This window comes from Pyxicephalus adspersus, chromosome 6 (assembly GCF_032062135.1).
Source record: "Pyxicephalus adspersus chromosome 6, UCB_Pads_2.0, whole genome shotgun sequence".
NCBI lineage: Eukaryota > Metazoa > Chordata > Amphibia > Anura > Pyxicephalidae > Pyxicephalus > Pyxicephalus adspersus.
The window spans coordinates 89932651-89945999 of record NC_092863.1 but is presented as its reverse complement, the minus strand read 5'-3'; the positions used below and the strand labels follow the sequence as shown (position 1 = coordinate 89945999).

Genomic DNA, 13349 nt, shown 5'->3' with positions numbered 1-13349 from the left:
TGCTGCACATAAGGTGATAGGAGATGGACATCACAATTTTGGTACTTTTTGCAATACATTTAAACTGAACTCTAGTAAAAAGTTCACATATCTATCTTAACCCCTCCTATGTAAAACTGCTGCCCTAATTTGTAATAGAAAGTGAGAAAGCTTGGGCTATTGGAGTAACAACTTCTGTGATGGCTCAGCCAGACACTTCACCTGCTGTTGGAGATTTGTAAATGCCAACGTCTCTTTTGGGAAGGCATTTGACATCACTACATTTTCTATTATTCCATACAAGCTACCCGTCTAATATCCATACATGAGCGCATAAAGCTGGTTTGTATTGAAACAGAAAAAGAACTGGTTTAATAACCAAAAAAATTCTGTCAATGACCTGCGCCAATCCTTCTGTTTGGACAAGACATCTCTGATAAAAGGCATCACTCTGGTGTCTCCTGTCCGTTAGAACTATGCAACTCCCCCACCTACTAGATTGTAAGCTCTTCGGGGCAGGGTCCTCTCCTCCTGTATCACTGTCTGTTTTAGTCTGTCATTTGCAACCCCTATTTATTGTACAGCGCTGCATAATATGTTGGCACTTTATAAATCCTGTTTACTTCTAATAATAAATGCAAAGTAATAGCATCTAAGTAAAGGATTTACAGGAACTTTAAATTTATCTGGGTATTAAAAGATACGTTGTATGTTTGAGCAGCATGAGCCTTGAAGTGGGTCTCGCGATCCAACCGCTGTAAGGGTTAAATGGTCATTTACAGTGTTGTAAAATATGTTGGAGCCATACAAATACAGTTTAAATATAATGATAGGTGTAGGGTGGCGTTTCTCAACCAAGGCTCTGTGGAACCATAGGGTTCCTCCAGAGGTTGCACGGTGTTCTTTGAGCAATGAGGAAATTGTGCCTCTCAGGTAGATTTAGGTGACGCCAATTATCTTTTCGGCAATCTGTAATGATGACTTTCCTGACAATGACCAGTAATGGAGGAGGTATTCTTCCACTGACCCTCACACTAATATACGGTGAGCTGTGGATATAATAATTATGAAAGGGGTACCCTAAGGACCTGAAAATTATTTCATGGGTCTGGTCTAAGGACATTTACTTAATTTCCTCATTGCTACTGCACATCCTTTGTGCAACTGGTCATTCTTCAGCCTATTCTTCATAGCACTTAGTCACCGGCTTTGACGTCATTCCCTACAGTGCAGTACCTGTTGCCCTGCATTGTAAAAGATGATGTCTACCACCCCAATTCAGAGTATCGGTGAAAAGTGCAAAGCACTGGCTGCAGGGGGAGTTAGTGAGGCCGTAAGTTATCTCTTTTTTACATTTCTTGCTCTTTGTAGACCCGCTGCATTAGGATCATCCTACTGGGCACGACTTATGTCTGGTTGTGAAAGGGTTTAACAATGTTAATCAGTATGCACATTTCTTGATGCTGATCAAACCCCTCTAGGGACCATTTTACTAGTGAATGGAAAAGAGTGAGAAGTTTATGGAGAGACACAGACAGAATGGAGTTCCCTTTGACAAGATCTTGGAAACCTAACCCGTCGTAAATATCCATTTCATGTAGTAGCGCGGTAATTCCCGAAAACCCCGTGGCCTCATAGTGGTAATGTCATTAGCTCTTTTTGTTGTAATGCTGATGATGGTAACTAAGGCTTTTGGATTATTCATAATAATGCTTTCAGCCAAGATAAGTGGTTTACGCGCTAGAAGCTTCTTCCGTGTAGGTTAACCCTCTGACAACAAAATGAGTCCTGTGTTAGAGAATAATCATATTTCTCACCAGGATAAGAACATTACACATTATGTAAAAGGGATATTAATGGCACTTGGTGTTTTGGCATGGATGTCCGAAAAGGAGGCTGGACTGTCATTATTTGACAGAAAGTGACATTAAAGATTATTTGTGTAATTTTTTCTTCTGCTGAATACTATTGATTGTTTCTCAATTTGAGGTCCTGTGCTTAGTGTTCTTTTTGTAAACTAACAACTAAAGTTTTATTTACTCCACTGGTTTACTTTTAATTTTTTGGTTTCATGCAGCTGGCGGAGCCAAGTGGTCTTGATCCCAAGACTATGCAGGCACCATCCAATGGGATAAGATGTGTTCTCCACAGCTTCTTCTTTCTGGGCACACCACCCAGCACTTTCATTAACCACCCACCTGTGTTCAAGGTGGTTACTGAAAGGTTTGGTCACAATTCAGGGGCACTGGATAGTTAGGCCATAATACAAAGATGATAGAAAAATGGGCCATACTAAAGGTGTAAGTATTAGAAAGTCGTAACAAAGTATAGGGAGCAGTAGAAAAATGGCAGAATTTTAGGGGTTACTGGACTCCTATGGGAACATCAACTGGGAACACCAGTGCCCACTTTTTGAACACCCGCTTTTTCCCACCTGCCTAAAAACAATTTCTAGGGAGAACACTAAAGGAGATCAAACAACCACAGCTTTAGGAACCCTTAGGTAATTCTGGAGGGACCCTAACTGAAGATGGCCAATAAAGACTATAGACCATACATTCTCAACTAGTAATCCTCCAGAAGTTGATTGTGATTCTTCGAGCTTTGGCTGATTGACCTCCTATTTAATGGGGACTTTTTGCATTACGGGGCCTGTACAACTTGGCAGAGTCAGCAGCATGACACCAAAGCTCTTTAGGCAATCTGTAAGGAGGGCATTTTTTTTTTTTCATCAACCACCAGTGTATTATTGTTATTAACGTGTATTTATATAGTGCCGACATTACACATCGCTTTACAAAGTCCATAGTCTTGACACTTGTGTATGCCACAATGTACGCCACAATGTGACCATTGTCCTCCCATCCTCCTGCCGTTTTAGCAGGGGTTTTTCAAAACATGCAAACTATTTGGAGGAGTCCCCAGGGAGAAAAGGCTCCTTTAAACTTTATAGATCCTTCTGTTAAACACCACCAGTAAATATTATTTCTTTCATTAAAATACCAGATGATCCTGCTATGAAGGTCCATGGTCCGGGAATCCCTTATGCCCCCCCGTCACATCGGCTTTTGATAGAGACTTCAAGTTTTTAACACACATTACTCAACCACAGTTAATTGTTGTCATTATGCAATGCAGTCATCGCAAGTGAACCAGAAGTGGTTGCAAAAAAGAATGCAGGACATCAGCAACAGGGATATGCAAAAAAGCAAAGTTTTATTAATGTCAGTTGGTTAAGGCAACAAATGTACAGAGATTAGTCGTTGTCTTCAGTAGGTCTGGTTTAAGCTGTGTACAAACATAAAATCTTAGGCACTAATAAAATGATTAATAATATTATTAAACAGGATTTATATAGCGCCAACATATTACGCAGCTCTGTGCATTAAATAGGGGTTGCAAATGACAGATACAGACAGTGATACAGGAGGAGAAGACCCTCCCCCGAAGAGCTTACAATCTAGTAGGTGGAGGAAGTATCACACAATATTATGGGAGATATGTAGTGGTGGGAAGTAGTGATGGTTTCAAAAGACAGAAGAAATTTGAAAAAATGGGTTTTTAGTGTTCTTTTAAATGAGCAGAAAGTAGGAGCAAGCTGAATAGGACGAGATGACCATTCCAGAGAGTAAGTATCTTTCGCTCCTATTTACAGTAAAATGATTGAGTGCTGTAGGGTGGAGGATGAATTGGAGACACCCCACATTGTTCCTCTCTATAGGATCAGTCCTTCCCAGTTGGTCATTCAGTGATCCACCATGGAAAATTGCTAAATGGCATTGGAGAACCACTGTACATGCACTAGATTTTTTCTTGAGATGATCGCCATGATTTTTCTTAGGCAACAATTATGTAGCCCAAATCAAATCATGTGTACATTACCTAGATTTACACAAATGCATTGTGTACACTTGTTCTAGAAAAATGCATACTTTACACTTGTCCCTGTATGCGTGTTGTGTCACATAGTAACAAATGTTGCATGGGCTGCCAAGGCACAATAATGGAGAAAAACCAAACATGCAGCGGACCAAAACAGTACAAGAAATGTAATCTAATGTGCTGTAACAAACATTCTTATGTAATGTCAGGATATTGAAAAGACATTTAAAAGATGGATCATAGCATAGACGTCTAGGTATGGGGCATTATTGGAATTTACATCTACTCTAAAGTGACAACTTTATTCCACCAGCCCTCCGTAACTATCAGTTTTGGGATAAAACCTATTCATTGATAATACTTTTTAGCTAATTTCTACCCATTTCTATTAACATTTCTGCACTCTGTAATTATGGTCACATGCATGGGTTAAAGCAGAACAATAACTCGGAACACGTGGCAGCTTGTGTACCATAATTTCCTCATTCTCCATCCTAGTCTTCTCGTAATACATTTTGTGGTTTCCGATTGTCAAAAAAAGAGATGTATCCCGGCAACTTTGTACACAGTATAAAATAGGGAAATGAAAGATTTAGGTTAACCAGAGCCTTTGAATCTTAAAAGAAAAAATTGTCTGGGATTGAATGCCAAGCCCACCAAAAATTATATGTTCGCATTTGGGTGTCCGGTGTCCTTTCCTCTATCCCAGGGCTCCCGTGATGAGATAGCCTTGCAGTACTTTGGGTCTATGCCCATATTATTTTGAAGGACCCATGGGACAGAGCATAGTCCTTATTTAGGTATTAAATATCTTAAAATGTATCTAATCTCAGAGGGATAAACATGTTGTATACTGCAGTTTACCCGTTCTTGGATGAAGTGACTGCATTACTTAATCTCCTTATTTCTTCTATTCTTCTTTTCTATTTACTTGGTGATCCTTCCTGTCCTGCGGCGACAATGATCCCTTATGGTACTTTATCAATGGAGGAGCAGCTTTGTTACCCTGAGACGGAAGGGTGTTGATGCTGTGGAACATATTCCCCATTACTCATCTCCATAAATGTGGGAAAATGTTCTGCAGTTGACAAAGCTGGGCAGGGCTGATAATGGTGATTGGGATTTTAGTGCAACAGGGACAGAGCTCGAGAAGGTATGAGGTTAACAGCTTTCTGTTGGGTGTTTTTCTGCAAGGCTTTAAAGCAGACAAAATATGGAGAAATGTGCATGTATTGGAGAGATGTGTTTTGCTCATACAAACTTTAATGTTACCTCTAACACCCATCCAGAAAACAAGTTCCCCATATTAACAATGTACTTGGAAAAGGTTGAACATGTATTTTTCATGATATGGTATAGGACATAAGAAGCTTCTTATCCACTGGGACATTGACATAGGAGCTGGAATGCCAGCTAACGTCCATTGGGATCTTCTGAACCTCAAAGCAGATGTGTGATTTTTCATTTACATTTAATTTAAATGTATAAACGTTCCATATAGAGAACTCTCTTCCCCATTATTCACGTTGAGATCATTACAAAGAACAAGAGGGCAAGGGATTCTTATAAGGAAGGGATTCTTCACTGTAAGGTCTGTAAAAATGTGGAATCAGCTCCCTCAGGAAGTAGTTTCAGCAACTATTATAGATTCTTTTAAGAAAAAGCTGTATGCTTTTTTTTGGAAGCACAGAATATAACGGTATTAAGGCTTTAAAGTAAAAATAACAGTGACTGTTGATCCAGGGAACATCCCAATGCCTCATGGAATCAGGAAGGAATTTTTTCCCCTTATTTAAGTAAATTGTATACCAGGGTTTTTTGCCTTCCTCTGGACCACCTATGTCTTTTATGTTTTAATATATGTTGAACTTGATAGACCTATGTCTTTTTTTTCAACCCGACCTACTATGTAACTATCAGTTATTTCAGAATGTTGTACAATGTGTTAAATGGTCAGGCATAAAGGATCTGTAAAAGGATGTTGTTAAAGTAGTTTTATGTGGTTAAAATTTTTTACCGTATTTTCCGGTGTATAAGGCGACTGGGCGTATAAGACGACCCCCCACTCTAACCAATCATTTGGGGGTCGTGTTATATGCCCAGTATTGTACTGTTCCTTCTGCCTGTCAGATCTCGCTATTGTGAGAGAACTGAGAGGCAGAAAGAACTGTACACTACTAGTTCTAAGCAATGAATGGGCACGTTCCTTTAATGAATGGGCGTGTTCCAGTGAAGAGCCAATCCAGGCTCTCCACTGGAGAGCCAATCCAGGCTCTCCACTGGAGAGCCAATCCAGGCTCTCCACTGGAGAGCCAATCCAGGCTCACGTCCTGCTTTTCAGCTTACACGAGTCCTGCTGTGAAGCAACGCGAGCCTGCCCAGGAGGACTCATGTAAGCTGAAAAGCAGGAAGACAGGAGGCACAGGAGGACTCGCAGGGATGCCAGACCAGAGAGGGGACTCGCGGGGACACCGGACGCTGCAGGTAAGTACTGGTACCCGGCGTACAAGACGACCCCTGACTTTGTCATAGATTTTTCGGGGTTAAAAAGTCGTCTTGTACGCCGGCAAATACGGTATATCTTTTATATGTATGGCGATGCTTTACTTCATTTTCCCTCCTATTCAAGTGTGTGGGTCAGCTTAATGAACTCTTATCTAATAGGAGGGGCAGAGGAATTGCACCGAGCCAATAAGTGCTCACTTTAATGGGTAATTTAAAAAAAATCTATATACTTTAGAACAGGAATATGTTCACCAAAATACACCACTCATTCCCCTGGTTAAACCATCTTTATTTCCACAGCGCAGAGCTTATACAGTGGGAGGTCTATGTAATGCTCATATAGTTTAATTTGTCATTATAGAGCCTGTTCATTTTGGTAAACAAACCACTTGGCATCCTCTAGGCCAAAACCCTGTGCATGCCCCAGTGAAAATGATTCATTGATTGTTTCCAAGACCCTGAAACAGATGTTTTACTGTTACAAATATTGTACAGTATACTTTATAGGGACTCCAGAATAAATTCTACCACCCAATATATGGATGGTGTTCTCGGGGGGAACTTTAGCAGTCTATGCTTTACTATTCTCATCGCAGTTAAAAGACTTAGGGGATATGCATTGCAGCATTTAATTTCTTTAGTCTCATTTTACATGAAAGTGAGATGTAAGGAGATTTAGTTCTGCAATTCTGCTTATTTCCTCAGTGCTCCTGTCCTTTTTCTGGCAGGATTAAAATACAGGTACTTAATTTGTTTCCGTCTTCAATTAGCAGGTGTTCAAAAGTACCCAGTGGCCCAGGTCCAGTGCTCCTATTATAATACAACAATTCAGGATTCCTAATGGGCCAGGCAGAGCCACCATTTTTTCCCCACTTTTAAGGTCTAGTGCCATTATATAATATTCTCCAGGTTCCTTCATCAAATAGATGATACACTGGAATCCCATAGCATGTGACATATCAGAGGCTTAGAACTCATATCTTCCTGGGGAAAGGAGATCTGAGAGTGTGTATAATGTCCTGTTGGTTTATGCTTTGGAACTTCAGTTGAACAATCTTTGTGATATTGTACCATGGAGTGCCAGCGTCCCTTTTTTAAGGAGACAACATTTAATGTGTACACACTGTAATCCACCTTCTATTCTAACGTTTCCCATTGCATTCTCCATCATATAAAATTAAATGAAATGCACTTGAGAGAGTTGGGCCACATCTTAATGATTATCTAATATACCGTAGATATTTTGACCTGGGAATGAAGTACAGAGATCCTGCTGTTGTAGTTTTCATGAGAGAAGAAAAAGAATGTAATTGCACAAAGGGAAAATTCTATAGAAGGTCTTTTCTCTGATTCACCAGCACTGAAACAATCTGCAAATCGCCTCTCCAGCCCCTTTTTCCCAGTAAGCATAGCAGTTTGTATTTGGGGACAGTTTGTATGAGCGTACATGTTCAACCACCTTCTTTGGTATTCAGTCGTCATTTAGGTGTAGTGACTTTTTTAGGGCATTTACCAACTGAAGTTGGCTTGAGGTTTATTAATGCTTCAACTAAGCTTGTTTATTGTTTCTAAAAGTTACACATGCCATAATCATTTTTATTGTTTTGCAGGTAGAATTATGCTGACAATGCCATAATCGTTTTCTTCTTTGGAAACTCCGATTCTGGAACTTTGTGACACAACAAAAGGATTACTCACGGCTACTTCCTCACATACTGCTGGTAGCTTTATTAACTACTGTCATGTGTCAAGATGTCAAATCATCTGAGCCTTAATTTGTATATTTTCTTGGTTCCTATGGATTGATGTTATCATTTGCTTATAAAGGAAAGTGTGCCACTGCCAATGTAGAGCAAATATTTCACATGATGGTATTGCTCTTGGCATTTCATAATGCCCATCACTCAGGAGAATGCTGTACTTCATCTCTCTCTTCTTCACCAATGGCTGCAGGACAACCCACAGGTGGACTGTGCCGAACCCGAAGCAACCTTGTGTCTTGCTGCTATTCAGAAACTCAAGGAATACATTCAATTAAACTTCTCTTTGGAAGAAGTGGCGGCAAGCTGCCACCCGGTTGCAGTAGACATCGAAATCTGCACAGTGTACCTCACCAGGGATGGAGATGATGACCTTGTTCTGGGCCTAAATTTTGGAAATATTCCCATTTTTGGGCATTATGGTGAAAAACGACGCGGCGGTAAAAAGAGGAAAGTACAGAACGGACCTGTGCTTGATGTTGGATGTATATGGATAACAGATTTGAAGAAGCAGAGTCCAGCCGCTAAGTGTGGTAAAATAAAACTGCGAGATGAGGTCCTTTCATTGAATGGACAACTTATGGTTGGCGTAGATGTTTCGGGTGCCAGGTAAACCTCTTTTAATTGATATGTTGCAAAATGTGTCTGATTGATTCTAGATGTCTGTACAAAGATAGGACAATCGCAACATACTTGATGTGGTTTATTTTATGACTTCATGGAACCATGTGACATGTATTTATACATTTTATATATTGTAACACCTGAAAATAACTTTTTATTTTAATTTACATTTGTACATGCTTGTCGTCCCGTATTTTTGTTGTTGCTTGAAATAGAGAGCTTTGGTGACTAAATAGAGTAAAGTATTTTTCTGCAGTCGTTTTGGAATCCCTATTACAGGCTACCATATGACAGTTTAAACAAGAACCAAATCCAGTTACTATGTAATGCTACTATGTAATTCATTTTGAATGGGTCGGCATAGTTCTTATTTACCAGCTAAGGATCCAGAAAACCAAAAATTGATCTGGTTCAGGATTGAAAACACTTGCCAAAATAGCAAATTATTTTAAGAAATTTCAGGTTTGCTGGATCACCCAGGCTCAATCATGATGGGCTTTCTTCTTCTGTCTTGAAGTGCTTTAATAAATCAGGCCCAATGTTAATCAGCCAAATTGTTGAAAACCATTCACTTGGTAGGGACATTAGATTGTGAGCTCCTTTGAGGGATAGTTAGTGACACGACTTATCGACTTAGTACAGCGCTGCGTAATATGATGGCACTATATAAATACTGTGTAATAATAATATTAATAATTCACTTCCTGACAAACAACTATTGCATTGGTGAGCTGTGAATCCAACCTAACTAGAATAGCACAATTCTTAAAAAGAAAGTATGTAAAATTAGAAAATATAAAAATTACCTTTTTTTTTTTTTTTTTTTTTTTTTTATGTTTACTTTAACCTCCTCAATTTCACATATTTACCTTTCCTGCTTTTCCCCACTACTAGTCACAGGAAAGGATTTACTGTGTGATCTTCAAGTCAAGGGACGTTTCCCCATGTGACTGTACTAGTGTTTGGTGGTTGTTCTAGAGCTGTTGCATGCAATCGGCATAAGCCGAGGAGTGTAAACTTCGAAGAAGGGGGCAATAAAGCCCATGTGTTGCTTTTGCTTTATGTATATAAGTTGAAAAGAACAAGAAACAAATAACGTTTTTTTTGTCCATTATTATCAAATATATTATACAAAAACAAATGGCCATAACAATATATACACTTACATTTGGCAATATACACAAAATAATTATATTGAGCGGTGAGTTGTCCTATTACACGTGATGGGAGTTAAAGGCCAATGTCTAGACAGGTAATTCTCTGACTGACTTACTTAACCAGTATATATGCTTTTCTTCCTACCTATGTATGGTATGGGGGGAGTTGAAGTACATATATATACATATATATTTACCCTTTGGGCTTCCTCTTAAGTAATAACGCAACCATAAAGCAGAGCTAATGAAAAAGAAAAGACATAATAAATTAAAATGTATTGACTTTATGTAGACAGGAAGAATGTAAACATTTATGCAAAAGTCATTTAACATGTGCTCTTTAATATTACATTTTACTATACAGCACTGGGTCAACCCACTGTGTATAGCAGGGGTCAGCAAACTTTTTTGGCTACTAGGCCATTTTAGGAGGTCAAGAAGACACACTAGGCCGGGCTCTCTCTTGAGTCCCGTGCTGATGGCTCTGCCCCCCACCAGGAACGCCCATGAAGGGAAATCCTCTTCCTCTGCAGTGCATACCGAGAAGAGGCAATGTCCCCTTACCCCAGTGGCGGATGTGTTAACGCCAGCTGTGGTAAATAGGGAAGAGAGGCATAACAAGGAGGTTTAAGAGCCGCGGGTTGCCGACCCCTGTCGGCTGGGATTAGGCCGGGGGGGGCGTTAGGCCGAAACGGACTACTGACTAGGCCGTATCTAGCCTAAAGCTCAGAGTTTGCCTACCCCTGGCGTATAACTTTGCTTGGCTAAAGCTTAGAAACCGTGAGTGGGTGCCCCTGAATATTCTTTAAAGACATGTTGAAATGTGGCTTTTTGGGTCTCCCTAGGAATGCCATGACCACCCTATCACAGGCAGATAGCAGCTGCCTATGTACCTGCTCACAGCTGAACAGTGAACTAATGTTGCATAAAATTTTTGGGCACTTGCCACACGGCTCTGGCCTGGCCACCGGCCTGCAGGGAGAGAGTGGATACCACCGCGCTAACTGAATAATAACATGCAGACAATAGAGGGTCTATTCCTCTACATGTTGGGTAATAAAAAGGCCCATAATTTGCTAGCCTGGGAAATAAATGAGTTACTGGCAATTCAGTGAACATTAAGTCAAGGTCTTAAAAGAGTAATGTGTGTTCATTAAAGATAGATTGGTACCGATATTCTGTGATTTATTATATAGTAATGTGTTCTAGATAGGGGTTCTCTCTGCATCCAGCAGGTCTTAAAGCTGAATTCCTGGCAGATATAAAAGAAGAATTATGTTCTTATATATTCAATTAAAAAAGAAATTAAATGTGTTTTCATAAATGTGTAACTTAAAGTACACATTACCTACAAAGTACACGGAATGCAGTACCAGAACAGGAAATAAGGAAGCACAGACCCAATGAGCACAGACTTTAACAAAATCCTGACATAGCGTTTTACCAATCTCTGCTAATCTAAGAAAGAGAAAGTTTTGGTGATGTTCTGCTTGAAAATCAGCTGCTTTTTGTTGTCCTCCACACTGTGAGGGTGCTGAATTTCATGTAAACAGTTCAGATAACCATCATGGGAATTACAAATGTTCTCAGTACTGTTTTGTCCTGTGTGACCCTGAGAAGTTTCCTGAGCACGGTGTTTTATAAACAGATTTTGTTCCTGCTCGACCACAAAAGCTGGCTCTTGAAACGTGGCACCCGTATAATGACAGTGTTTATGGAGCCGCACGGGCCATTGTTGGGGGATAGTCACAGGCAGAGGTTTCTGGTATCAAAAGTGTTTGTGCCAGATCTCTGGTGTCTATGGGGTCACTCAGCATTCAAAACCCAATGTAGAGGACACAGAAAGTATACTAAGCCCAATCATTCACACACAGGTAATAGGTATACTATAAGAAATACAGACTGATGTATCAGTACCCATCCTGTATTTCAAACCTAATATAATTCATAGTGTTATGTATATGCAGTGATTTTTTTTTTAATATTAGTTAAGGAAGGATTGCAAACCTTGTGTGGTCCTTGTCTTAGATATTTACAGGAACAAGTTTCAAAGTTGAAATAAATGAATTTTCCTTCTGCTGTTGTAGTGGTGACAACTTTAAAAGTTAGATTGTAATAGCTATTTAAATGCTTAGGAGTTATTAAATAACACTTGTGCATACTTATCCTTACAAAGCCCTCCCACACACAGCACCAGCACAACTAAGCTCCCAGAGTTGCAGTCTATATGGCTCTGGCAGCACGGGGATATTAAACCTTTGCCACATATCCCTAAATAAAATTACTTTTATTATTGCTACCACCTGGATACATTACAATAATCATTCTATTTGGCTTAAACTGACTTTAAAGAAACAATGAATACATTTATTTTGTTGATGGATGTAATTTAAATGGCAATATCATGTACTACATTGCTTTGTAGGTAAGATTATTGCATTCGTGGCATTTCCATCCCAGAAGAAGCTTACAATTCCCATCATAGTTCTGTTCTGCAGGCCGGCTGTGTCCGGCAGGAATTGAACTTGCAACCCCAGCACTGCAAGGTGGCAAAATATTATTATGCTGAGCAAAGTTTGTAAATGTGCAATGATTAAGTTTCTGGGGTCAGTAAATAGTAGTGTCTAGGGGAGTAATGTAATTTTGGTTTTAAAAATGTCTTAAAAAAAAAGAAAATTATAAAGTAAATTATGCAGAAAGTTTGCAAAGCATCCTGGAAATAGGTTGGCTGCTGCTGCCATCTGGTGGTGAAACAGTGGAATGTTATTGGTCTTAAGTGTATAGAAAGATCTGATGTGAAATTCTCCTGCTTAAGTACAATCTGCCTTTGGTAACCATGTAAACCATTCAAGGGGTTGTGTCGAATATGTATATTGCTCTTTAACTTTCTTAATAAAAGAATGCTTGCTGGTCCTTGCTGGTCTTCTTTTTATGTGAATCCTGATAGGAAAAAAGAGCAATTTGGGAGAATGAGGTAGCACAATCAACAAATACGGAGTGAGAATGTTTTGGTGGGACGCCACCGTGCAGGTTTCTGTAAAACTCACTATATTCTTTGTTTAGCCTTTTACAGACCATGCAATTACACCTTTGCTGCAAAACCCTTTACCTTGAATTTTCTAAAATCGTTATTCTAGGTATCTCTCCGCAAGGGCCGAGTGGAGGGGTCAGCAGAACTGGCATTCACATTTTGGTGCTTTAACAAGGGCTGGGTGCAAAAAGTGCAGCTCCTGATATCTTTGCTGCTAAAGTAGTTAACAGCTCATTGTTGGAGTGACTTTCTAGCCATAGGTACTGAATTTTATTATTATTATTAATAACCTCCTGGGCGTTTCACTGATGTCTAGATTTCTGTACCAAAAGCGTTACACTGTTTTTCATGAAATTTTTTTTTTTTACATTTTAGACCTGTAAGTTACAGAAATATGTCCGAACAAGGGTC

The 13349-nt window shown here is 39.5% G+C and overlaps 1 protein-coding gene across 3 annotated transcripts in view; it reads left to right on the top strand.

The window, feature by feature from the left end:
• Positions 1-13349, top strand: part of PDZD2 (PDZ domain containing 2) — a 211405-nt gene that overhangs the window by 43016 nt on the left and 155040 nt on the right. For all 3 annotated transcript variants that reach the window (XM_072416553.1, XM_072416552.1, XM_072416555.1), the window contains exon 2: positions 7977-8735. In XM_072416553.1, the coding sequence (XP_072272654.1) occupies positions 8260-8735 (476 nt within the window). In that variant the 5' untranslated portion in view covers positions 7977-8259. The remainder of the gene's footprint in view (positions 1-7976; positions 8736-13349) is intronic.